The 26818-nt window shown below is 46.8% G+C and overlaps 1 protein-coding gene across 2 annotated transcripts in view; it reads left to right on the top strand.

The window, feature by feature from the left end:
* The window catches only part of PXK (PX domain containing serine/threonine kinase like), an 82978-nt gene that overhangs the window by 31337 nt on the left and 24823 nt on the right, over nucleotides 1–26818 (top strand). Inside the window, exons 2-11 of one of the 2 annotated variants that reach the window (XM_040406812.1) lie at nucleotides 2010–2060; nucleotides 3452–3499; nucleotides 13037–13223; nucleotides 17371–17448; nucleotides 17535–17608; nucleotides 19097–19171; nucleotides 20145–20249; nucleotides 22019–22120; nucleotides 25216–25377; nucleotides 26282–26399. In XM_040406812.1, the coding sequence (XP_040262746.1) occupies nucleotides 2010–2060; nucleotides 3452–3499; nucleotides 13037–13223; nucleotides 17371–17448; nucleotides 17535–17608; nucleotides 19097–19171; nucleotides 20145–20249; nucleotides 22019–22120; nucleotides 25216–25377; nucleotides 26282–26399 (1000 nt within the window). The remainder of the gene's footprint in view (nucleotides 1–2009; nucleotides 2061–3451; nucleotides 3500–13036; nucleotides 13224–17370; nucleotides 17449–17534; nucleotides 17609–19096; nucleotides 19172–20144; nucleotides 20250–22018; nucleotides 22121–25215; nucleotides 25378–26281; nucleotides 26400–26818) is intronic. The other variant, XM_040406813.1, reaches the window with a different exon arrangement.

The raw sequence follows: 26818 nt of genomic DNA, 5'->3' as shown, positions 1-26818 counted from the left end.
AGCCCAGGCTGCTCTGCCTTCTTTTTACATTACTCTTCCCCAGCATCTTCCTTGGCCGCCCTGCAAATCCCTTGCGTCATCCACAGGACCGGGCGATATCCCGCACATGCACAGTGCACCTCTGGCGCTGGCATGCACACTGTGATGCCCATTGTGGGAATGGCATCGCTACATGTAGTGCACATGCACCGGCATGAAACCAGTGACTAGGGGGCGGACCAGAAGCAAACAGGAGGACTGGAGGCCGGCGCATGCGCACTACATGTAGCGATGCCGTGCCCACAATGGGCATCACAGTGCGCATGCTGGCGCCGGCGGTGCACTGCACACGCGCGGGATATCGTCCAGTCCTGTGGATGACGCAAGGGATTTGCAGGGCGGCCAAGGAAGATGCTGGGGAAGAGTAATGTAAAAAGAAGGCAGAGCAGCCTGGGCTCCTACACACCGAACGCCGCCCCCGGGCACTTGCGAGCCCTCATTTGCGTATGGAATAAACTGCATTTTTCCTGCTGGTGAAAGTCAGAAGAAAATTAGAAAGGTACCATTTGAATCATGGAGCCATGTAAGTGGTGTATAACGTCATATTTGGTGACGTAGTTTGTAAGGCTGAAAAAAGACATTTGTTCATCCAGTTCGGCCTGTTATCCTGCAAGTTGATCCAGAGGAAGGCAAAAAACCCCAGTGAGGTACAAGCCAATTTTCTTCATTTTAGGGGCAAAAAATTCCTTCCCGACTCCAATCAGGCAATCAGAATAACTCCCTGGATCAACGACCCCTCTCTAGTAGCTATAGCCTGTAATATTATTACACTCCAGAAATACATCCAGGCCCCTCTTGAATTCCTTTAGTGTACTCACCATCACCACCTCCTCAGGCAGAGAGTTCCATAGTCTCACTGCTCTTACCGTAAAGAATCCTCTTCTATGTTTGTGTACAAACCTTGGGGGTCATTTACTAACAGATATACGCCACTTCTTGGCCTATATCTGTTGCTAATAACCTTTGCTTTGCAATCTGTGACTTTCCCCCTGCTCACACCAGGTCTAAAAAAAAAAGGGGGGGCATGGTATGGGTGGGGAAGGGGGCGGTCTGGCTGGCTCTTTTATTTACCATTTTCTACTCCTGTTTTAGGCTTAGAAAATTGTCGAAATCTACACCAGCAAGGGATCCGCTGAAGTTATCTAGAGGCCGGTGCACCCACCTGCAGCTAAAGGGTTATTAAGACCGGTGTCTAAAACGCCGGTCTTTATGAATGACCCCCCTTCTTTCCTCTAGACCAGTGTTTCCCAACCAGCGTGCCTCCAGCTGTTGCAAGACTACAACTCCCAGCATGCCCGGACTGCATTTGGCTGTGCGGGCATGCTGGGAGGTGTAGTTTTGCAACAGCTGGAGGCACACTGGTTGGGAAACACTGCTCTAGACGTACTGGATGTCCCCTTGTATTGCAGCTCCCAGCGGTTGGACCTCTACTGATCAAATACTTATTCCCTATCCTGTGGATAAGATCTCTTAATGGGAACCACTGTCAGGGTACCTGCACACGGGTGGCGGTAGTGATTCTGCATCAAAAACCGCATGTGTTACTTGGATTTTGATGCAGATTTGCTGCATATCATCCCCCTTCGCATTGCCAAAAAGTGAAATCCTCACTAAAAATCCACAGAAACAGTCCCACAATCTCGCGCACCTTGCTGGTACTGTAGTACGCTGCGGTTTGCATAATTTGCAGTTACCCTAAAAGGGATCTGCTCTGAATTATAGACAAAAACGGAGGGAACTGGCGGCGAGGGTGTCCTGGTAGGGCCATGAAATAGAAGGTCAAGTTTCCTTCCCTCGACGCCACCTTTTTTTTTTTTCTAAATGGCCGTCGCTATCTAGCGAGCGTCACCTTTCTCTTTTCTTTATATGCTTGCTCCATGGTGTAATTTCGGCGTTGGCTCTGCCGCTGACAGTGTCGATTGTGGGTAATTATGGCGCATTACTCAATTCTGCTGTTTTTCTCTGAACAGGAGTACATCATACGTGTCCAGCGAGGCATATCCATGGAGAACAGCTGGCAGGTAACCCATTCATTTATTTGCTCTCGTCTTCTACGTTGCAAACACGTCCCAGAGTCACAGCTGAAAAAAAAAAAACAGGAGACCATTAATAATGCAGCCCGCTAGAACATTGTGTATCGACGTGATGGCGGAAACGTAGCTACATAAAAAAATAAGAAACAGCAGATGCAAACTGCACAGGGGTGCACGACCGTTAATATGGTCGCTTGTCGTCTGATCGGTGTGGGGCTTATACGGATCAGAGTGGACGTTCCCTTTAAGCCACAGGTGTAATAATAATCACGTTATTATACAGTTATGGCTCCGACCAGTCAAAACTTTGAAACAATTAGATGTAGTCGCTTCAATCACAGCATCTAATCAGTGACAATCGGTCCGATTTTTTTATTTTTTTTGCACCTGAAGCCATCCACTTGCAAGCGATGAAAGATATCAGACTATTGGCCTGTGTGTGACCAGTGCAACTGGAACAAAACATCTAGAACTGCAAGTCCCAGCATGCCCAGACCCAATCAGACATTCCCGTGAGAGAGCGACAGCCAGCTCTGTCCCTTACCGTGCAATGACCCCGCAGCCTTTATGCGACGCGACCACGCCAAGACGGTACGGAATTTCTTAGGACCTTAGTGGTCGCTGCAGTACATTACAGGTTCTAGGTAGTTTCTTGTACACGCTTGTTACATATGAACCCACGAGGCCTATAGGGATCAGTGCACATGCTACAAATTCCGCAGACGCAGGGTATAGCTGTGTGGGGTATGAATACTGCAGTAGACCGTCCTCTGAAGTGTGAAATTAGAGGGGCCAGTTTGGTAAATGTAATAGGAGCAAGCAGGCTGGTAGATGTAGTGGCCGTGACCGGGCCGCAGCTCCTTTGGAATGATATATTTTTAATGGAGGCATGCTCTAACCTTCTAAACCCCCAGGCCACTCTGTCTTCTAGCCTCATGCACACGACTGTATCTGTTTTGCGGTCCGCGTGTCGTCCGCATTGACACCAGTGGTTCCGTGCTCCATATTTTACGGACATACGTCTTTCTTTTTGCGGAACGGACATACGGATGCGGAAAGCACATGGATGGATGATCAGCGTGCTTTCCGCATCCGTATGTCCATTTTGCAAAAAGAACATGTCCTATATTTGGCCACAAAAGGCAGACCGCGGAGCTGTTGAAGCCAATTAGTCCACAAAAAATGAGGATCTAACACGAGGGGTATCCTTATTTAGCGGATCCACAATTTGCAGACTGCAAAATACATAGTTGTGTGCATGAGGCCTTGCATGGCCTCTGTTTCTGTGTAGCTGAAGCTAAAGGGGTCCGCTTGTACCATAGATGGCGCGGTGCCCGCTGTTTCGCAGTTTCATGTATGATTTGTGTTATGTCTTGCAGATAATTAGACGATACAGTGACTTTGACATGCTCAACAACAGCCTGCAGGTAACGTGTGCTTCATGTTGTGTTACAGGGTTTTCTTCTGGTCTTTATGGATTCTTTTATACGTTGATAACGGTGACCACGAGAATAGAAGGACATGTTACGAGAGGCGAAGTATAGCCGGAACGGATCCCTAGAACGAGGAGAGAGAAGGGAACAGAATTGAGATGGGCCCATAGACTACCATTGATCCTGTCTCGTGTAGCGAGGCGCGACCGTGTGCTGCAGTCTGTGAGCCCTTCTCTCTCCTCATTCTAGAGACCTCAGACCCCCCACCCACAAAAACTTTTGATATGTCTGTATCAAAAGTTTTCTGACAGTTCAGTGTCGCTTTAAATAATCTAATAACTGATAATGCAGAAAATTCTGGCACAGAATTTACAACTAAGGCTACTTTCACACCTGCGTTAGGTGCGGATCCGTCTTGTATCTGCACAGACGGATCCGCACCTATAATGCAAACGCTTGTATCCGTTCAGAACGGATCCGTTTGCATTATTCTTTAAAAAAAAAGTCAAAACTGATCCGTCCTGACTTACATTGAAAGTCAATGGGGGACGGATCCGTTTTCAACTGCACCATATTGTGTCCTTATTCATTCAGAATGCATTGGGGCTGAACTGATCCGTTTTGAACCGTTTGTGAGATCCCTGAAACGGATCTCACAAACGGAATTCAAAACGCCAGTGTGAAAGTAGCCTAAACTCTTTGGGATCCCTCTCCACCTCCTCCTTGGGATCCCTCTCCACCTCCTCCTTTGACTCCCTCTCCACTCCTCCTCTTGGGATTCCTCTCCACTCCCCCTCTTGGGATCCCTCTCTACTCCCCCTCTTGGGATCCCTCTCTACTCCCCCTCTTGGGATCCCTCTCCACTCCCCCTCTTGGAATTCCTCTCCACTCCCCCTCTTGGGATCCCTCTCCACTCCCCCTCTTGGGATCCCTCTCCACTCCCCCTCTTGGGATCCCTCTCCACTCCCCCTCTTGGGATCCCTCTCCAATCCCCCTCTTGGGATCCCTCTCCACTCCCCCTCTTGGGATCCCTCTCCACTCCCCCTCTTGGGATCCCTCTCCACTCCCCCTCTTGGGATCCCTCTCCACTCCCCCTCTTGGGATCCCTCTCCACTCCCCCTCTTGGGATCCCTCTCCACTCCCCCTCTTGGGATCCCTCTCCACTCCCCCTCTTGGGATCCATCTCCACTTCCCCTCTTGGGATCCCTCTCCAACCCCCTCTTGGGATCCCTCTCCACCTCCCTCTTGGGATCCCTCTCCACCTCCCTCTTGGGATCCCTCTCCACTCCCCCTCTTGGGATCCCTCTCCACTCCCCCTCTTGGGATCCCTCTCCACTCCCCCTCTTGGGATCCCTCTCCACCTCCCTCTTGGGATCCCTCTCCAACCCCCTCTTGGGATCCCTCTCCACCTCCCTCTTGGGATCCCTCTCCACCTCCCTCTTGGGATCCCTCTCCACCTCCCTCTTGGGATCCCTCTCCACCTCCCTCTTGGGACCCCTCTCCACCTCCCTCTTGGGATCCCTCTCCACCTCCCTCTTGGGATCCCTCTCCACCTCCCTCTTGGGATCCCTCTCCACCCCCCCCTCTTGGGATCCCTCTCCACCCCCCCCCCCCCCTCTTGGGATCCCTCTCCACCCCCCCTCTTGGGATCCCTCTCCACCCCCCCTCTTGGGATCCCTCTCCACCCCCCCTCTTGGGATCCCCCTCCCCCCCCCCCCCTTGGGATCCCTCTCCACCCCCCCCTCTTGGGATCCCTCTCCACCCCCCCTCTTGGGATCCCTCTCCACCCCCCCTCTTGGGATCCCTCTCCACCCCCCCTCTTGGGATCCATCTCTACCCTGCTCCTTGATCCCTTTCTATCTTTCTATAAGATCTGTATGTTCTTCCTACTTTTAAAGAGGATTTTCTAGATGCCCCGCTCCTTTTTTTTTATTTTTATTCTTAACCATATTTCTTTTTATTGAAAGAAAAATCAAGGCCAAGGCCCACAAATGACATTACAAAGATGACATTAAAGTGCAAAACAGTTATCAGGCTTGCATATCACGTATGAGCGTTACAAGTTATAATTCTCATTAATCAGGGATTGGTATTCAAGAGAGAGGAAAGAAAAGAAAAGAAGGGAAAATATCAGTCAGGAGGGATTCGGGGGGGAGGAAAACAAGGGAATAAAAGATATCTTTTTTTTTTTTTCCTTCTTTTTTTTGAATTATAAATATCTTTATTGATTTTCTTGAACCAAAACAATATAAAAAAGTATCTAGTCACAGAGAGTGTGGACATCCAACAGGTACATCTATACAGTATATCCCTTACTACCGGGCTGCGTGGATAAACACATAGACATCAATGCCAAAAAAAGAAACACTTCAGTTTAGTGCCAACTCTCTGTCACTCACACCAAGGCAAAACCCCCCCCCCCCAAGGACCTGCCCCCGCATAGAACACCACCCCCAGAACACCACCCCCGCCACCCCCCCCCCCCCCCCCCAGCGTACCTGGCCTGGTACGGCTGCCACGAGAGGCGGCAGGCCGCTCACGCGCCGCTTCTGGGTATTCCCCAGCTAGTCATAGCACCAATTCATATTTAATTTAAGCATATTGTAATAATATTTTATTATTTAAGAATTATTAAGAGTTTGTTTATGTGGGAGCTTAGACTCTATAAGTGGTGGGTCATCAGTTCCAGTCCGGTAGTACATCTCATTCAGTCATTTCTCCGTCCTATACACCTATCCCTATTATGTGTTTCACGCCGTATCGTTTCATGCGCTCAAAGTCTGTTACTCTTGCCATTAAATTATGCCATTCATGTTTTGTTGGTGGTCTATCTTTCACCCAGTGTCTCAGAATTATTACCTTGGCCAATAGGAGTCCCTTCAGCCAGTAAACCTGCTCGCTTTTGGTTGTTTTGTTTTTATATTCGGGGGGTAAGAGTCCAAGCAACGCTACTTGAATGGTTAAGGGGGGGTTGTTCCCAGTTAATGCAACCAGCTCCCGAAATATACTATCCCAAAAGGTCTTGATAACTGGGCACTCCCACAACATATGGACATACCCTGCAGCTGCAAGAGAACATTTCAAACAACAGAATTCTTGTCCCTTATTACTGTAAATCTTAGATAGGAGACTCGGGGTAACATATAGTCGGTGTATTATTTTAAATTGGGTCAGCCGGTGTTGTCGTGATAAGGAAGCCTTCTTGATATTTTGATAAATTTCCCGCCATTGTGAGGGGTTACATTCCCCTATATCCGCATTCCATTTATCTACACTTTTAAATTTAGTGTCCGTGCTTAGTTCCTCAATGAGTCTCTTATAAAGTAGTGAAACCCTAACTTTTTTTCCCAGTGTATTATAACAAAGTGATACAAATCTCTGAGTGCTTATTTTCAAGGACTTTTTTTTAAGCGTACATGTTAGTGCATGTTGTAGTTGAAAATATCTATAGTGTTCTAATGCAGTGATTGGTGTCCGCAAAAATAATTCCCCTATCGGTTTAATTTTCCCTTTCATGCATATGTGTGAAAATAGCGTAATGCCTCTCCGTGTCCAATAATCATTTTCATTAAGGGCCAAGAACTCTGTTAGCGCAGGGTTGTCCCATAACGGGGTGAATTCCAGAACTTGAGGAGCCTGGGTAAGTTCCTTAATTTTTTTCCAGGCCTTCTGCAACGCTGAACCAATAGGACAAGAATAGTCCACGCGCTCCAGGAGTCCGGATTCCAATATGCTGAATATATTATGTGTAGACTGTTGGCATTGTCCTATCATATGAGATATTAATGCACCATCCCCCGTATCAATACACCACTGTAATTGTGAGCACAGATAATAACTCTGAAAATGAGGCAGGCCAAGGCCGCCATTACTTGCAGCCAATCGTAAATATTGTAGCTTAATGCGGACCCTTTTCCTGCCCCATATTAGGTCATTAATCAATCGATCAATCAAATTAAAAACACTATCTTCGATCCAAGCAGGGCAAGAACTGACCGTGTACAATATCCAGGGCAATAAGACCATTTTGATCAGCGCAATTCTGTTGATCTGGGAAAGCGGGAGTTTCTGCCAAACCCTAATCTTCTCCCTTATTTTCCCAATTAGGGGAGTAATGTTTAATGTGTTATACTCCCTAATGGTGCTACCAATTTTTATCCCTAGATATTCTATATGGTCCGTTGGAGCGATGATTCTGACCTTGAGATCATTTAGAGGAGGGATCTCAAGGTCTAATCTTATCACTCGTCTTCTGTACTTCGGAAACTGCGTCGTCCTAATCGTCTTGGTTCATGAGCAGAGTCCTACAAATCCTGAAGAGACAGAGATGTTTGCAGAGCAGTGGATGTTGGCTCTGTCACTTAAGACGCAGATTTCCTTGCCACGTGTGGTATAACCCTAGAAACTCCATAATGACCTCCGCTAGTCCTCACCCAGACCTGCTCCAAACCTGGTAATTATCAGAAAGCTGCTCCTGGGATGTTGCTTTAGACTTGAGTCTTTTTCTAAGGATTTTTCTTCAGTATCCCGACTTTACTTTCAGACCTGCCCCAATCTGACATTGCGCCGGTGCCCATGCCGATCCCCGTTCTTCGCCCATAGCTCACCGTCTCATTTACCACCATGTTCTCTCTCCAATGTGCCTCATTCCGGGTGTAATTGGATTTTCGGTCGCTTGTCAGAACTGATCATTTCCTTGGCTCAGATCCGGCGTGTAAACCGCAGCTCCATGCTTCATATCCTCTGCATTAGAGCGCCCCGGCTTTTCTTCGCTTAATGTGCACAAATTGGATTTTTTAGGACAGATGGTTAGGAAATGGAGCACAAATGCATGAAAGTGGGACGCGCGATCTCGCAGGCAGTTCAGGTTACAAGCTGGTGGAGAACATAATGTTTTTTTTCATGTCAGATGGGACGGTTTATTTTAAGGTCTGTCCCCGCAGACACGCGTCTCTTCAGCTCCTCTGGAAGCTGTCCTCGCCGACGCTCATTAAACTGGAAGAACGCTTTCATCCGATATTTTTTTTAATGAGAATGAAGCCTGGAATCGGCTGTTATGGAGCAGTCACAGGGTCCGGGGCGTCAGCGGGGTCATAATCCTATCAAACAGTCATTTGTGATGTGCTTACAGTACGTTATCTCTGCGCGCTCTGTCCCCTCTCTGATCAAAGGACTCTTTATTCCAGCGATCCGGTTTTCTGATTGAGTTGTGACTGTGAAATCAGATGTTAAAAGTCTATTGACACCTTTTTTAAAGGAAGCACACGGGCGGCTTGTAGGGTTCAACTCTGTGATTAAATGGAACCTGTCAGCGGGATTTTGGGTATAGAGCTGAGGACATGGGTTGCTAGATGGCCGCTAGCACATCCGCAATACTCAGTCCCCATAGCTCTGTGTGCTTTTATTGTGTAAAAAAAACATTTTATATATATGTAAATGAGGCTACTAACGTTTCCGCAGCCGAGCCACACCCACTGTGAAGGAGCCCAGCACCGCCCCGCATCCTCCGAATATCCTCCTTGCTCCCCTACATCAAGAAAGAGCGCTATAATCTGGCAATACGCGAGCTAGCGCATGCACAGTTTCGGCATAGTGTTCCTTCCCTGTGCTGGCATCAGCCTCAGGGATCGAACTGCGCATGCGCTAGTTCGCACATCGCGAGATTACGGTGCTCTAGCTTTGTGACGTCTGGGAGCAAGGAGGAGATTCGGAGGACGCGGGGCGGTGCTGGGCTCACAGTGGGCGGTGCTGGGCTCCTTCACAGTGGGTGTGGCTGGGCGCAGAGTCGGAGAACGCTGGACTCATCTCTGAAGCATGGAGGAGACTGGACTCATCAAAGGTTCATTTACATATCTATAAAATCATTTTTTTTTACACAATAAAAGCACTCAGAGCTATGGGGACTGGGTATTGCGGATGTGCTAGCGGCGATCTAGCAGCCCATGTCCTCAGCTCTATACCCAAAATCCCGGTGACAGGTTCCCTTTAAATCCAAGACTCGCTCAAAACTTGAAATTTAGATTTGCACTTCACTCGCCCGATGTCTGTTTTAGTGGATACTTGCATTGTCGGTTAAAACTGCAGTTTAGTATTTTTTTTTATTTTTTTTTTGTCGTTCCTCTGTTATTCTTCTTAGAAATCTAAACATAAATGGACCAGGGAATATTACTATTTCCCCTGTCAATAATGTGGGTGTATCAGAACCAATGAAGCAGAGTATGTGGGGACACCCCCTTTAGACAAGTAGATTGGCAGCTCCTAATTGTCAATTTATTTCCAGAAAACATTACAGAAGAATCGGCACAGTGCTGAGCTTTAAGGGGAATCTGTCATCGACCTCTCTGTCATCGGCACGTGGCCGTGCTTCACCTGATCAAAACTCCATTCCCAAACGATGACACTTTTTCTTAAAGGGAACCTGTCACCGGGATTTTGTGTATAGAGCTGAGGACATGGGTTGCTAGATGGTCGCTAGCACATCCGCAATACCCAGTCCCCATAGCTCGGTGTGCTTTTATTGTGTAAAAAAACTATTTGATACATGTGAAAATTAACCTGAGATGAGTCAGAGACAGGACTTATCCCAGGTTAATTTGCATATGTATCAAATAGTTTTTTTACACAATAAAAGCACACAGAGCTATGGGGACTGGGTATTGCGGATGTGCTAGCGGCCATCTAGCAACCCATGTCCTCAGCTCTACAGGGAGTGCAGAATTATTAGGCAAGTTGTATTTTTGAGGATTAATTTTATTATTGAACAACAACCATGTTCTCAATGAACCCAAAAAACTCATTAATATCAAAGCTGAATATTTTTGGAAGTAGTTTTTAGTTTGTTTTTAGTTTTAGCTATTTTAGGGGGATATCTGTGTGTGCAGGTGACTATTACTGTGCATAATTATTAGGCAACTTAACAAAAAACAAATATATACCCATTTCAATTATTTATTTTTACCAGTGAAACCAATATAACATCTCAACATTCACAAATATACATTTCTGACATTCAAAAACAAAACAAAAACAAATCAGTGACCAATATAGCCACCTTTCTTTGCAAGGACACTCAAAAGCCTGCCATCCATGGATTCTGTCAGTGTTTTGATCTGTTCACCATCAACATTGCGTGCAGCAGCAACCACAGCCTCCCAGACACTGTTCAGAGAGGTGTACTGTTTTCCCTCCTTGTAAATCTCACATTTGATGATGGACCACAGGTTCTCAATGGGGTTCAGATCAGGTGAACAAGGAGGCCATGTCATTAGATTTTCTTCTTTTATACCCTTTCTTGCCAGCCACGCTGTGGAGTACTTGGACCCGTGTGATGGAACATTGTCCTGCATGAAAATCATGTTTTTCTTGAAGGATGCAGACTTCTTCCTGTACCACTGCTTGAAGAAGGTGTCTTCCAGAAACTGGCAGTAGGACTGGGAGTTGAGCTTGACTCCATCCTCAACCCGAAAAGGCCCCACAAGCTCATCTTTGATGATACCAGCCCAAACCAGTACTCCACCTCCACCTTGCTGGCGTCTGAGTCGGACTGGAGCTCTCTGCCCTTTACCAATCCAGCCACGGGCCCATCCATCTGGCCCATCAAGACTCACTCTCATTTCATCAGTCCATAAAACCTTAGAAAAATCAGTCTTGACGTTTCAGCTTGTGTGTCTTGTTCAGTGGTGGTCGTCTTTCAGCCTTTCTTACCTTGGCCATGTCTCTGAGTATTGCACACCTTGTGCTTTTGGGCACTCCAGTGATGTTGCAGCTCTGAAATATGGCCAAACTGGTGGCAAGTGGCATCTTGGCAGCTGCACGCTTGACTTTTCTCAGTTCATGGGCAGTTATTTTGCGCCTTGGTTTTTCCACACGCTTCTTGCGACCCTGTTGACTATTTTGAATGAAACGCTTGATTGTTCGATGATCACGCTTCAGAAGCTTTGCAATTTTAAGAGTGCTGCATCCCTCTGCAAGATATCTCACTATTTTTGACTTTTCTGAGCCTGTCAAGTCCTTCTTTTGACCCATTTTGCCAAAGGAAAGGAAGTTGCCTAATAATTATGCACACCTAATATAGGGTGTTGATGTCATTAGACCACACCCCTTCTCATTACAGAGATGCACATCACCTAATATGCTTAATTGGTAGTAGGCTTTCGAGCCTATACAGCTTGGAGTAAGACAACATGCATAAAGAGGATGATGTGGTCAAAATACTCATTTGCCTAATAATTCTGCACGCAGTGTATACACAAAATCCCGGTGACAGGTTCCCTTTAATACGCAAATTAGGCATTTGATGCAATGAGGGCGTCACCATTGCTCTCATTGCACCCAAGCTCCGCTCCTTTCTGTGCAGGCCTAATTTGCATATTAAGAAAATGTGTCAAAACTCTGGAATGGAGCCTCAGATCAACAAAAGGAAAAGCAGCGTTTTGATCAGGTGAAAGCACAGCTGTGTGTCTATGCCAGGCTTGCTTAACCTGCGGCCCTCCAGCTGTTGCAAAACTACAACTCCCATCATGCCCGGACAGCCTATATCTATCAGCCTACAGCAGGGCATGGTGGGAACTGTAGTTTTACAACAGCTGGAGGGCCGCAGGTTGAGCATGCCTGATCTATGCAAACAGCTGGATGGGGAGGTCGCTGGGGGCCGACTCCACTGCTCTAGAATTTATTTCACAAAACATGTCAGGAATAATGAGGCGAGTAAATATTTATAGTCTTCATGAAATAGCATTTCTGGAGCATCTCCATGTTGCACCGCTCCCCTGTTATTTCTCCTAGAAGCAGCTTGGCGTCATCATTTGTGCCTGCGTGGGCGCCTGCACAGTCTGATAATGTCCAATCAGTATGGTCAGTGCCACACTGTGCGGACACGCGCATTTTGACAAGGGGATTTATTCATACATTTAATTTATTCATACATTTCTAGTAGGAATAACAGAGGAACAACACTTCACAGAGTTATGAGAGATGACGCTCCAGAATTTATGGGGCATACAAGTATGTATCGAAGCTGACCTGTCAGAAGAGGCGACCAGTCCTCTTTAAAGGGGTTGTCTTGTCTACTGAAAGGAAATCCCTTACTCACCGTCTGGACAGAGCATCGCTGCAGGAGCAGCAACCTTCGCCACCGCAGCTACCGTAAAACTACAACTCCCAGCATGCACACTCCCATAGAAGTGAAAGGAGGATTGCTGTTTACTGCTTTAGAGGAACCAGTAGCTAAAGTTAACGGATAGCTGGGGGTCCCACCTCTGGGACCTGCAGATATCTCAGGAGTGGTGGTCCTCTCTCCTTTCATTTCAATGGGAGTAAGCATGCTCTCTAATCACAGCAGCCATGAGGCAGGGGTTGGGGGACCCCCGTTATTGAGATAGGTGGAGGTCCCACCTCTGGACCTATTATTATGCAGCGCATGCTGACCCTCTGCCCTCAAACACCCCCTGGTCCCGGCCGATCTCATTGCACAACTTTGGATGTTTGTTTTTCTAGGCTCATTTTTCGGTTTACTCAGATTTTTCTCTCCAGATCTCAGGTTTAAGTCTACCTCTGCCGCCCAAGAAATTAATAGGGAACATGGATCGGGAATTCATTGCCGAGAGGCAGAAAGGACTTCAGAATTATCTGAACTACATCAGCTCCAATCATATCCTTAGCAATTACGAACCAGTGAAGAAATTCCTTGACCCCAGCAACTATTCCGCAAACTACACTGGTACGTGATCAAGCCGATTGCGCTTTACTAGATATGCACTATACTTTTACTTTACTCACTGGTGGCGTGTTGCAAGGACACACCATCAGTCAGGTCCAACTCTGTGTATCCTTGCACAGCGGCGCTCTTGGCCGCCCATCACTTGGCTGGCGCTATATTGCACTTCCATGCACAGCAGGTGTCAGGCGGCACTGCCGTGAAAGGAGAAAGTCAGAGTTTGAGCGCTACAAATCAGAACGTTATCGCATTCTGTGGTAGGAGTACCCCTTTACGTTCATACAAATGGTGGAGATCACTGAGGACTCCTCTGGCCAAGTAATAGCAGAAGGCCCCAGTCCATGTGGTTTAACACAAGTGACAGAGCCCCGAGGTGACCTCAGGTAATCACAACAAGACAGAATTTGGTGCTTTGCACTTTTCAAAACAGAATTCAGCTCCTGCAGAACCTCTTTTTAGAGGAAAGGAGGGTGAGCAGTCGGTGGCTGACCTAAATCTTAATTATTTTTTTTTCAAGAATAAAAAAAATGGCAGCAGCTGAGGTGGAAATAATGGGATTCTGTAGCAACTGGGATTACGACCCTCATAATGCACGGACCAGCTGCTGCAGAAGCTCTTTAAAGCCCATCTGTCAGCAGATTTGTCCCTATGACCCTGGCTGACCTGTTACATGTGCACTTGGCAGCTGAAGGCATCTGTGTTGGTCCCATGTTCATATGTGCCCGCATTGCTGAGAAAAATGAAGTTTTAATATATGCAAATGAGCCTCTAGGAGCAACGGGGGCGTTGTCATTACACCTAGAGGCTCTGCTCTCTCTGCAACTGCTGCACCTTCTGCACTTTGATTGACAGGGCCAGGCATGATGATGTTTTCACTGCTTGGCCCTGTCAAAGTGGAGAGGGCGCAGCAGTTGCAGAGAGAGCAGAGCCTCTAGGTGTAACGGCAACGCCCCTGTTGCTCCTAGAGGTTAATTTGCATATATTAAAACTTCTTTTTTTTTTCCTCAGCAATGCGGGCACATATGAACATGGGATCAACACAGACGCCTTCAGCTGCCGAGCGCACATGCAACAGGTCAGCCAGTGTCATAGGTACAAGTCCGCTGAGCCTCTTCAGGGTATGTCCACAAGTGACGTAATTTGCAGCAGAATCTGCATGAGTTATGTGCGAATTTTGCACCTTGCAGAGAGTGAGATCCAAAGCAAAAATTTACATCCTGTGGATTTAAAGTCCATTCCGCAGATTAATTTATGCCGTGGATTGTTTTTTCGCAGTGTGGATGTGATTTCTTAAAGGTAACCTGTCACCGGGAATTTGTGCATAGAGCCGAGGACATGGGTTGCTAGATGGCCACTAGAACATCCGCAATACCCAGTCCCCATAGCTCTGTGTGCTTTTATTGTGTAATAAAAAAAGATTTGATACATATGAAAATTAACCTGAGATGAGTCCTGTATGTGCATATGTATCAAATCGGTTTTATTAGACATTAAAAGCACACAGAGCTATGGGGACTGGGTACTGCAGATGTGCTAGCGGCCATCTAGCAACCCATGTCCTCTGCTCTATGCACAAATTCCCGGTGACCGGTTCCCTTTAAACACTCATCCACTTGCAGTGCTTCAGTCCCGAGGACACACCCTTAAAGGGGACCTAAACCTTTTCTGAAACCGCTAAGGTGCAGCAGTGATTCTTGGAGCGCTCTACACCTTCAAGTTTCATCAGCTCTGCTATGTTTTCCCAGTGTGCGGAGTATGAATCCCGTATACCTTAATGGATCTGTACTCTGCAAGCTGGAAAATCCAAGCAGAGACGATGCAAGCCAAAGGTGCTGAGCAGAAGCGCTCGGTCACAATACATTTCTGATGAGCAGCACTGTATTTGCAGTCGGTTCCTGAGAACGCGTGGATTTCAGCTGCTCGCTATATAAAGGGCCTGTCTGTTCCATTCCTCACCACACGAGGCTATGGGAATACTAGAGGAACAAGAACAGATGATGCAGCTGCCTCTGGTCTGCAAACAATCCCTTTTCAGACGCCAAAATATCTTGTTTTCATTATCAACATTTGTCTGTCTGACTATTCCATAGAGCACCCTAATAACAGGTCATGTTTTATAAGGCAGGTGGCTGACTTGGAAGATGCGGGAATGCTTCCTCCACCCACAACATTTTTGAGTTGAATATTACTGAGCTGCAATACCACAGGCAACCAGTAAAAAGGGTGTGGCGCTGTTTTAAAAAGAAAGCAATCGTGTTTATCTAATCCTGAGCAGTATTACGAATGGGAAGGAGCTGGAGTCAATAGCAGTAATAAAATGAGGTCTCAGAAGTGGCAAAGGTCTTAAAGGGAGACTGTCATCCCAAAGTCAGTAAGCATACCGCTATGTAGGGTAGGTGCCCTGTAACATTTTCTTGTGAAGATCTGGTCCTCCAATCCTTAGAGAGGATTCCTTTTATTATTATGCAAATCACTTTTTGGTGCACCTTGGGAGGAGCTGCTCTGTTCAGTGCACTTGGCTTTCCCTGAAATCTCAAACAAAAGGGGGTTGGGGCGGTGGGTGACATTATGGAGTAGTGACGGTGCATCAAACTGAGCAGTCCGCCTATAGTTCACTGAAAACGTTTATTGCATACAAATAGGTGTGGTTACATTTGGGGGCACCTACCCTACATGAAGGTATGTTTACCTTGAAACCGATTTTGTAGGGGGCAGATGACCTTTGTCTAAGGCCCCTTTCACACGGGCGAGATTTCCGCTCGGGTGCAATGCGTGAGTTGAACGCATTGCACCCGCACTGAATCCGGACCCATTCATTTCTATGGGGCTGTGCACATGAGCGGTGATTTTCACGCATCACTTGTGCGTTGCGTGAAAATCGCAGCATGCTCTATATTGTGCGTTTTTGACGCAACGCAGGCCCCATAGAAGTGAATGGGGCTGCGTGAAAATCGCAAGCATCCGCAAGCAAGTGCGGATGCGGTGCGATTTTCACGCACGGTTGCTAGATGACGATCGGGATGGGGACCCGATCATTATTATTTTCCCTTATAACATGGTTATAAGGGAAAATAATAGCATTCTGAATACAGAATGCATAGTACAGTAGGGCTGGAGGGGTTAAAATAATAATAATTTAACTCACCTTAATCTACCTGCTCGCGCAGCCCGGCTTCTCTTCTGTCTTCTTTGCTGTGCACAGGAAAAGGACCCGTGGTGACGTCACGGTGCTCATCACATGATCCATCACCATGGTAAAAGATCATGTGATGGACCATGTGATGCGCGCATTGAAGTCATCAAAGGTCCTATTCCTCACAGATGAAGACAGAAGAGATGCCGGCTGCGCGAACAAGTGGATTAGGGTGAGGTAAATTATTTTTTTATATTCTTTTAACCCCTCCAGCCCCATTGTACTATGCATTCTGTATTCAGAATGCTATTATTTTCCCTGAAATAATGCAATCTACACTACAAGTGGATTAGGGTGAGGTAAATTATTTACACTACCCCAAACCTGAACTTCTGTGAAGAAGTTCTGGTCTGGGTACCACATTCTGTTTTTTATCACGCGCGTGCAAAACACATTGCACCCGCGCAATAAAAACTGAACAACGGAACGCAATCGCTGTCAAAACTGACTGCAATTGGGTACCTACTCGCGCGGGTTTGCCGCAATGCACCGGGACGCATCCGGACCTTATCCGGACACGCTCGTCTGCAAGGGGCCTAAAGGTCTAGTCCAAAAGTGGTAGCAAATTTGCTATTTAACAAGGAACAGTTTGGTCCCTAAGGCAAAATCGTAAGAGGGTTTGGATTGTATTATGGAAGCTTGTAGGACAAGAGATTGGGTCTACAGCCTGTAAAAAGACTATTTCAGGCTGGTCAGACAAGGTCTTGTGTGTAAGGGATCCTGGTGGAGCGTTAAGTTGAAGAAGCCCTTCAGGAAAGGTCCATCTTCAGTTGAAGTGCTGGTCGTGGTGGCCACATGGAGGTTTACAGACGCTCACCAACTCAAAGACTTTATGATAATTTGGTTTGTACTGAGGACTCCTTGTGGTCGGGCATTCAGAGAACTTGCTTTACTCCAGTAGGACGCTCTCCGGATTTCCACGCAACATCCCTGACACTTCTACTTCTTTCCCTGCAGAAATTGCCTTGCAGCAAGTCTCCATGTTCTTCCGATCAGAGCCCAAATTTGAGGTGGTCGAGCCCTTGAAAGACATCGGTGAGTATATACAAGTCGTCAGTGGCAGTGACTTGGAGTTCCTTTCTTGAGCACGTTGTCACGTGTTTTCTATTTTACTCCTGCAGGTTGGAGACTACGGAAAAGATATTTCCTGATGAAATGTAAAAATCAACCAAAAGAGCCCCTGGTCTTAAGCTGGGTAAATCATTCACGCTCTTCATTTACTATGCCCTTTGACTGAAGCTTCTACCGGTGATGGTGGTACGGCTCATGTTTGGCGTGTGGGTGTGATGAGGTCAGATTTTTCAATGATCTGCACCACATCTTCTCCTACGCACTCGGATCCCCCATTTCTGAGATGGTTGGATTCCCGCAGCCTGGTTTTGTGAGTGGGGCTGTGAGGTCAGGCCATCGATATCAGATCAGCGAGCATCCGACACTCGGCATCTTTGCCGATCAACTGTTCGGAGGGGCGGTGGTGCTCGGTAGAGCGCTGCAGCCTCCTGAGTGTTTGTCTGCTCTCCTCTACATTGTAAAGACTTGAATTGGGAAGAAGCTGTAATTACCTTGTAACATCCATTCTAACATCCATGACTTTGACCCCCCCACTGATCTGATATTGATAACCTATAATGTAAAGCCAGAGTACCCCTTTAAGCTATATTAACATTTTATGCACCGTAAAGCCTTACTACGACCACTCCATTCAAAACCACAAGGGATTGTCCCGTTACAACAACTTATCCCCTATTCAAAGGATAGGGGATAAGTGTCTGATGGGCTGGGGCCCTCACCGATCTCTAGAACTGGGACCCATGTTCAACTGTTTGAAAGGCACGATGTACGGGCAAGAGCGCTTCACTGCACGTAACTCTCTGGGGGAGACGGCAGAGCGCTTGTACTCGGCTATCTGCCACCCTGTTCAAACAAGGGAACGTGGCCCCACTTCTTGTGACCAGCAGGGGTCCCAGCGGTCAGACTGCAACCGATCAGACACTTAGGGGGTCATTTATTAGGACCGGCGATTTATACGCCAGTCTTCATACCCCTGGACTAGCAGCGGAGGCGCCTGTGTTATGTAGAGGCGCAGGCGCTTGTTTCCGTTTCTCCCTTGCTGTCGTAGTTTAAGACCATTTTACACACCAAAGGTGGCGTAGAAAATGTTAAATGAGATGGGCCGCCCAGCCCGCCCTCTTCCCTACCCTTTTGCGACAAAATCTGCACCTCAAATATGGCAAAAAGGGGCATATTTTTCTTAATAAATGACTCCCTTGGTCCCTATCATGTGGGTAGGGGATAAGTTGTTGTAGCCACCTTGATTAGAGTCCTTCTATGGAGAATGAAGCCCTACAAGTGGGTGAAGCTGGTGAATGGGCGTACGGGTAGCCTGGAGATCCATAGATCCTGCACTTGACCATGGCAGTCCTATGGGTCCAATGTGTCCTATCCTCTATTATAAGAGGGGCTTCCCTTCCCAAAGCAGAAGTAAAGTGCAGCCTAACCAAATGCACATAAAAGCATCTTTAGTGGCTTTCTTGGGAGACGTAAGCTCCATTCTCGTCATCATGAACACCCGCCGGCGCTGATCTCCGGAATCCAACAGGAAAATTCCATCTAGTAAATATTTCGATAGCGGCCTCCACGGGATCGAATCCACTGTACACGTGACCTTCCTTTTGTATTTTAGGCTGATTTGGGACCTGATAAATTCCTGCAGGATAAAGACTTTCAGACTGCGATAAAACTGCTGCCCTCGTGGACTGTAAGTATAGGTCGCTTCTGGCGCTGCAATCACCCTGCGCCATGAGTGACGGAAACTGCAGAATGGGTCGCTTCAAGGTCCTGGCACTTGGCGTTTCAGCATGCACATATCCTAGAGAGTGGCACCCAGAGGTTGGCATCTTGGACCTGTAGGCACGCCTCGTGCTGCTGCGAAGTCCACCCTAATAATGCTTATAAAACGTTTAGCTTCCCAGTTAGTTACCAGTTGCTAAACCTTGGCCTCATGTGACTTTTTAGTTTTAGTGTCCCTTTAAGGGGTTATCCTATTTCTTAACCCCCCTTCATGTGTCGGGCCCCTCACAGGTAAAAGTCCCGGCACCACTCCTGGTCCCCGCAATGAAAACATTCAGTGTCCGGGGGGGGGAGCAGCCAATGGCAGGCGGGGACGGGTGACGCTAGGGAGGCTCGTCCCCGCCTGCTATAGGCTGCCCTTCCCCGACACTTTTTTTTTTTTTCATCCGTGTGCAGGCAGAAGCAGCGGCGGTGCGGGGACTGGGAGGGGCTTGGCGCATGGGGGGGGTTCAGAAATCGGATAACCCCTTTAAGTCTGGAACACAGGGCTGGAAAGTTCTGCATCATGGTAGAGGAGTCTTTATGAGATCTGACCTTGTGTCTTTCCATGACATAATGCTCTGGAAAGATTTACCAGTTCTGTAAACCAGTGTTTCACAATTCGCTGGCATCATGAATGTTTATAGCATAACTCGTGTAGGCAGCCTGAAAAATCCAGTTCAGTCACATAGTTGAGGGTGAAAGATTGAGGAAGACTGATTTCTCTGTGTGAGGTCCTGGTGATTATTGCACCGACCAGTGAATGTGTTCTCCAATAGGTCACTTATTTAGTGTCTGCAGTGCCGTGTGGTATGTGCATGCCGATGGTTATATTATGATATCCCTTTTAAGTTTCAGCCTAATTAATGGATAACCGCATACATTTTGCCCTATTTTGGCAGCATCCGTACATCCACCGCGTCACGTTTACCACAGCCAGCGAGTCCTCCGCCCTAGTTATCAGGCCATTCAATGAAAAGGGAACCTTAAAGGATCTGATCTACAAGGTAACATCTAGAAGACAAGGTCCTGTCCTCTAAAATAATAGTCAATCACTGGCCTCAGTGGTTGATTGGAAGCATATGACCGCTGAGGCCAGAGACTGCAGAGGGGATGGGCACATCACTTCTGAATTGGCGGGACAAGAACAACAATACTGGAAGAGGGGGGGTTCACCCTTCTTCCTTTCTTTCTTTCTTTCCTTCTTTTCCTTTCCTTATTTTCTTTCTTTCCTTCCTTCCTTCTTTCCTTTTTCTTTCCTTTCCTTTCCTTCCTTCTTTTCTTTCCTTTTCTTCCCTTTTCTTCCCTTTTCTTCCTTCCTTCCTTTCTTTTCTTTCCTTTCCTTTCCCTTCCTTCCTCCTTTCCTTCCTTCCTTCTTTTCTTCTTTTTTTTCCTTTCCTTCCTTCCTTCTTTTCTTCTTTTCTTTCCTTTCCTTCCTTCCTTCTTTTCTTCTTTTCTTTCCTTTCCTTCCTTCCTTCTTTTCTTCTTTTCTTTCCTTTCCTTCCTTCCTTCCTTCTTTTCTTCTTTTCTTTCCTTTCCTTTCCTTTCCTTCCTTCCTTCTTTTCTTCTTTTCTTTCCTTTCCTTTCCTTCCTTCCTAAGTTCCTTTCTTTCTTTCTTTCCTTTCCTTTCCTTCCTTTATTTCCTTTCCTTCCTTTCCTTATTTTCTTTCCTTTCCTTCCTTCCTTCCTTCCTTCCTATTTTCTTTCCTTTTCTTCTTTCCTTTCCTTTTCTTTCCTTTCCTTCCTTCCTTCCTTCCTTCTTTTCTTCTTTTCTTTCCTTTCCTTTCCTTCCTTTCTTCTTTTATTTCCTTTCCTTCCTTTCCTTATTTTCTTTCCTTTCCTTCCTTCCTTCCTTCCTATTTTCTTTCCTTTTCTTCTTTTCTTTCCTTTCCTTTCCTTTCCTTCCTTCTTTTCTTTCCTTCCTTCCTTCTTTCCTTTCCTTTACACTTCCCCTCCAGCTCCAGCCTTTGCTTAGTTTTACTTTTTGGTTGGACAACCCCTTTAACAACCAGATATTGTATTGTTCTAGTGCATCTAAAATGAATAATGAAGCATCTTGCAATAGGTTTTGTTTCTGCAGCTCCTGTGCAGACCTTTGTGTCTCCATGGTAACAGACAACAAACTGAACCCTGTGTAGTCTGATGCACCAAATATATTCCCTTCTGTCTTTCTTTCTACCCACCAAATGTTTGTCAGTATAAAGTTGTGAACAGATGTGCGTGTGACTGCAGGATCCGACTACACAGGGTGTGTTTGTTGTCTGTTACTATGGAGATGCATAGGCCGCATTGGAGCGGTAGAAACTGAAACAAAGTGGGTTCATTTTTCCTTTTAGATATTTTGGGAGAAATTAAAAAAAATATTGCCAATGGGAATTATTAATACATTGGATACACTGGAAAACCAACAGCATTGCAGAGAATTCCCAATATATCCAGTATGAAGTATTCCCAATATATCCAGTATGAAGTATTCCCAATATATCCAGTATGAAGTATTTTCATGTTCTGTGCAGCTATTTGAGTCGCGGTATCTTGGTCTGTAATCCATAGACCCCGAGTGCCGGATACATCCCCCTTTTTTTGTTTATATAGCTTTCAGGGTTTGTGGAAAGTCAATAGATGGATGTTCCTCTGCAGTTACCACCATGCTGTCACTTTGTCCTGTATTTTACATTGGTTCTTATAGTTCTGCCATCAGGTTTTCTTGTATCTGCCCCTCCTGGTTGAATTGTAGCTTCTCTTTATTCAGGCCGACTGTCCTTTTTTTTTCTAGGCCAAACCTAAAGATCCCTTTCTGAAGAAATACTGTAATCCCAGAAAAATCCAAGGGCTGGAGCTGCAGCAAATCAAGACATTTGGGAGACAGATTTTAGAGGTACTGTTATTTCCTGTAGAAAGCGTGAAAAACATCATCCAGCGAAAGACTACGAATGGCTGATTTTTAAAGGGAACCTGTCGTCATGAAAAGGCAGTGCAATCTGCAGGCAGCAGGTTATAGAGCAGGAGGAGCTGAGCACATTATATATAAAGATAACCTGTCACCGTGTTATCTGCAGGCAGCAGGTTATAGAGCAGGAGGAGCTGAGCACATTATATATAAAGATAACCTGTCAGTGTGTAATCTGCAGGCAGCAGGTTATAGAGCAGGAGGAGCTGAGCACATTATATATAAAGATAACCTGTCACTGTGTAATCTGCAGGCAGCAGGTTATAGAGCAGATAAAAGATTCTTCTAAAACTACATATCAATCTGCTCAGCTCCTCCTGCTCTATAACCTGCTGCCTGCAGATTACACAGTGACAGGTTATCTTTATATATAATGTGCTCAGCTCCTCCTGCTCTATAACCTGCTGCCTGCAGATTACACGGTGACAGGTTCTCTTTATATATAATCTGCTGAGCACCTCCTGCTCTATAACCTGCTGCCTGCAGATTACATGGTGACAGGTTCTCTTTATATATAATCTGCTCAGCTCCTCCTGCTCTATAACCTGCTGCCTGCAGATTACATGGTGACAGGTTCTCTTTATATATAATCTGCTGAGCTCCTACTGCTCTATAACCTGCTGCCTGCAGATTACACGGTGACAGGTTCTTTGTATATTTAATCTGCTCAGCTCCTCCTGCTCTATAACCTGCTGCCTGCAGATTACACGGTGACAGGTTCTCTTTATATATAATCTGCTCAGCTCCTCCTGCTCTATAACCTGCTGCCTGCAGATTACACGGTGACAGGTTCTCTTTATATATAATCTGCTCAGCTCCTCCTGCTCTATAACCTGCTGCCTGCAGATTACATGGTGACAGGTTCTTTGTATATATAATCTGCTCAGCTCCTCCTGCTCTATAACCTGCTGCCTGCAGATTACATGGTGACAGGTTCTCTTTATATATAATATGCTCAGCTCCTCCTGCTCTATAACCTGCTGCCTGCAGATTACATGGTGACAGGTTCTCTTTATATACAATCTGCTCAGCTCCTCCTGCTCTATAACCTGCTGCCTGCAGATTACACGGTGACAGGTTCTTTGTATATATAATCTGCTCAACTCCTCCTGCTCTATAACCTGCTGCCTGCAGATTACACTGAATCTTCATGTTGACTGTTTCCCTTTAAAGAGAACCTGTCATCATCTTTATGCCGCTCTCGTTGAGTGCTGAAGATGGACTGCCTCATAGACGTTCTGAGAGACGGCGCTCAGCTGAGTGCTTCTAACTCCTCGGCGGGGTCTCGGCGCGTTCAAGTAAATGTGCGCTGAGCTGTAGTGACCCGCCATGTCTACTACACACAGAACGGAGCACTTTGTTAGCTCTGGTGCCGGCAGCTTATAGGACCATCTTAGTGGTAGGGATTCTGGGTGCCGATATGGTAGTGATGACTTATCCTTTATATTACAGCTGCAGATAATGCAGGCGATTGTCGGGAGGGAAGCGTTCCTTCCCAGTAATCGTCTGCTCGTCAGCGGAGGAGACCGCTGCTATTACTTGCAGTGATCTCCTCCTCAGTGTGGGGAGTAGTGATCGCTATGCCATCGCTCATCCCCATACTGAATCGCTGTTTGCCGGCAGCAGAGCGCTAATTGCACAGCATGATCTGCCGCCGACAAACAAGGATTTTTAAGCATGCTAAAAGATTTTGGTTACCTGACGAACAAGCGTTTCCTCGTTCATCGGATAATTGGCAGCAGTATTACACCGCCAGATCATCAGTACTGAGCGTTACTACGAATGCTCGTTAGCCATCTCTTTAACGATGATCTGCAGGAATAATATAAGCTTAGGTCATTGATATCTATAGCCCAGAGATTCCCTGTAAGGCCGCTTTCACATCTGCGTTTTCCTCTCCGGATTTGAGATCCGGCACAGGGTCTCAAAACCGCAGCACACCGCTTCAGTTTTGTCCCCATTCATTGTCACTGCGGACAAAACCAGAACGGAGCGCACCAGAATGCATTCCGTTCCGGTTTGTTGCGTTCTCATGCCGGACGCAAAATCGCTGCAAGCGGCGTTTTTGTGTGCGGCATGGAAAACCGAAGAAGCTGGATCCGGTGCCAAAAACTATGTAAGTCAATGGTGGCGGATCTGTTTATTTTTTTTAAATGGTTTTAGTGCTGGATCCGGATTCTTCATTTTCGATATAATACAACAGGATCCATTCTGAATGGATGCAGATGGTTGTATTATTCGAACGGAAGCGTTTTGCTGCGGTTTCGCGATCCTCTGCTGGATCTCAAAACCGGACAGCATAAACGCATATGTAAAGGTAGCCTAAGTAACGCTAGATCGAGGAACCGGTGACCACTGCTGAAGGGTAGGGGTTACAGAGTGGGTTTAGTGCCACAGCTAAGCAGCGACCTTTAGTCTGCTTAAGGGCCCTTGCACGCGACCGTATGCCCTCCGAGATATACGGTCCGTGAGCGGGCCATATGTCCTGGAGCGGCATTGATCGTGCACACGGGAGTACAATGATGCTGTGCACGTCGGGCCGCCCGCGGGGCTAGTGTCCCGCACTCATATGATCTTAGCCCCGCGGGCGGCCCGACGTGCACAGCATCATTGTAATCTACGATGCGGTGTACTCCCGAGCGCACGATCAATGCCGCTCCGGAACATATGTCTCGGAGGGCATACGGTCGTGGGGAGGAGGCCTAATGGTAATAGTTACTTGTTAGATTCTTTGCATCAAAGGAAAGATTAATTAGACCTATTGGATCTTATCTGTCCGGTTCTGCTTCCCCGATATGAGCGGGGTGAAGGCTGCAGCCAGGCAGGCGTCTCCTGTACCCGCCATCAGATGAATTAACATGTTAATAGCGGAGTCTGAGATTTCTATCCGCAGCCAGTATGGGAGATGCCTTGTACATTCAGAGAGCTCTGGATTACTTGGTAAGCGCCATGTATTCTTTCTGCTTTCATGAAGAAGTCTTCTCGTCTTTATGTGACTGTCACTTTTTACCTATATCCTCCAGGTACTCAAGTTTTTACACGATCGGGGTTATCCCTACGGTCATCTTCATGCTTCCAATATTATGCTTGAAGGAGAGACGTGTCGGCTGATGGACCTAGAGAATTTCCTACTCGGATTACCGTCCTTTTACAGATCTTATTTCAGACAATTCAGAAAAATTCATGTAAGCCTCATCTTTCAAACAAAGCTACATTGAGCCGTGTACCTCCCATGGATGCAGAGATCTCCCTGTTTATTGCCCCAATTGTTCTGCTAGATCATCTTTAGGCTGGCAGCTCACAGGGTGTGTCCTTTCTGCTCCAGCTCTCACTATCACAGCTTAGGGGGGTGTCCTTTCTGCTGCCACTCTCTCTCTATCACAGCTTAGGGGGGGTGTCCTTTCTGCTCCAGCTCTCACTGTCACAGCTTAGGGGGTGTCCTTTCTGCTGCCACTCTCTCCCTATCACAGCTTAGGGGGGGTGTCCTTTCTGCTCCAGCTCTCACTGTCACGGCTTAGGGGGGTGTCCTTTCTGCTGCCACTCTCTCCCTATCACAGCTTAGGGGGTGTCCTTTCTGCTGCCACTCTCTCAATATCACAGCTTAGGGGGGTGTCCTTTCTGCTGCCACTCTCTCCCTATCATGGCTCAGGGGGAGTATCCTTTCTGCTGCAGCTCATTCCCTATCACAGCTCAGGGGGAGTATCCTTTCTTCTGCAGCTCACTCCTTAAGGCAGCTCGGGGGTCATGTCCTTTCTGCTGCAGCTCTCTCCTGTAATTGTCACAGCTTCTGTGTCAGTAGATGTAGCTGGTGACAATCGAAGGATTGGCCTGAGCATGTGCGACCGCCTCAATAGATGGACGTGCATATTAGTATACAGATTAAACACCAGGGAGGGCGTTCTAGTGAAATAAAGAGGATATCTCACAACTAACAGAAGGTAAATGACAAAAATAACTAGTTTTTCATGTTGAATTATATCACAATAAGTTTCACCGGTGGCACAGCCCCTACTCTGCTTGTAGAAATCCCTTTAATGGGGACCATGTTCAAATGCCGCTGATCTTTGATGACCCGCTCCTCATTTTCAGACTTTGGAAAGCATCGACGTGCACTGCTTCGGCCACTTGCTATATGAGATGACGTACGGCCGACCCCCTGATTCTGTGCCTGTGGACCAGTTTCCCCCGGCTCCGTCCATGTCAGTGGGTGAGTAAGAAACGGACTAATCCAGTGATTGCAAATGAATGCGTGAGCTGCAGGCAAGCGACATAACATGTGGAGCCTAAGCAAGCTGATGGTTTCCAAGTGAATATCTGCCCTGTGTGCAGGATTACACCGCAGATATTGCAGATATTCTACATTTCAGACCTTGTCTGCAGTGCATCCATCCCGGACAGTGGCATAGACTGACAGCATGACGCTCTCCTGTATGGAAGCTGTAATATTGGTGCATTCCTCCAGCAACAAGATACGAGGTGCTAGGGCTCCGTGTCTGGAAATTAAAAGTGCATTTTGACATTACAAAAAAATTTCTGCTTTTGTTCCTCCTCCTCCAAACCAGAGGAGGAGGGCGGGCGAGAGGACGGCAAGGGGAGCGGTTATCTGGGCACATAGCCGTGGGGCCT

This window comes from Bufo bufo, chromosome 9 (assembly GCF_905171765.1).
Source record: "Bufo bufo chromosome 9, aBufBuf1.1, whole genome shotgun sequence".
NCBI classification, from domain to species: domain Eukaryota; kingdom Metazoa; phylum Chordata; class Amphibia; order Anura; family Bufonidae; genus Bufo; species Bufo bufo.
The sequence above is the reverse complement of the archived record's forward strand: the minus strand, read 5'-3'. Positions and strand labels throughout refer to the sequence as shown.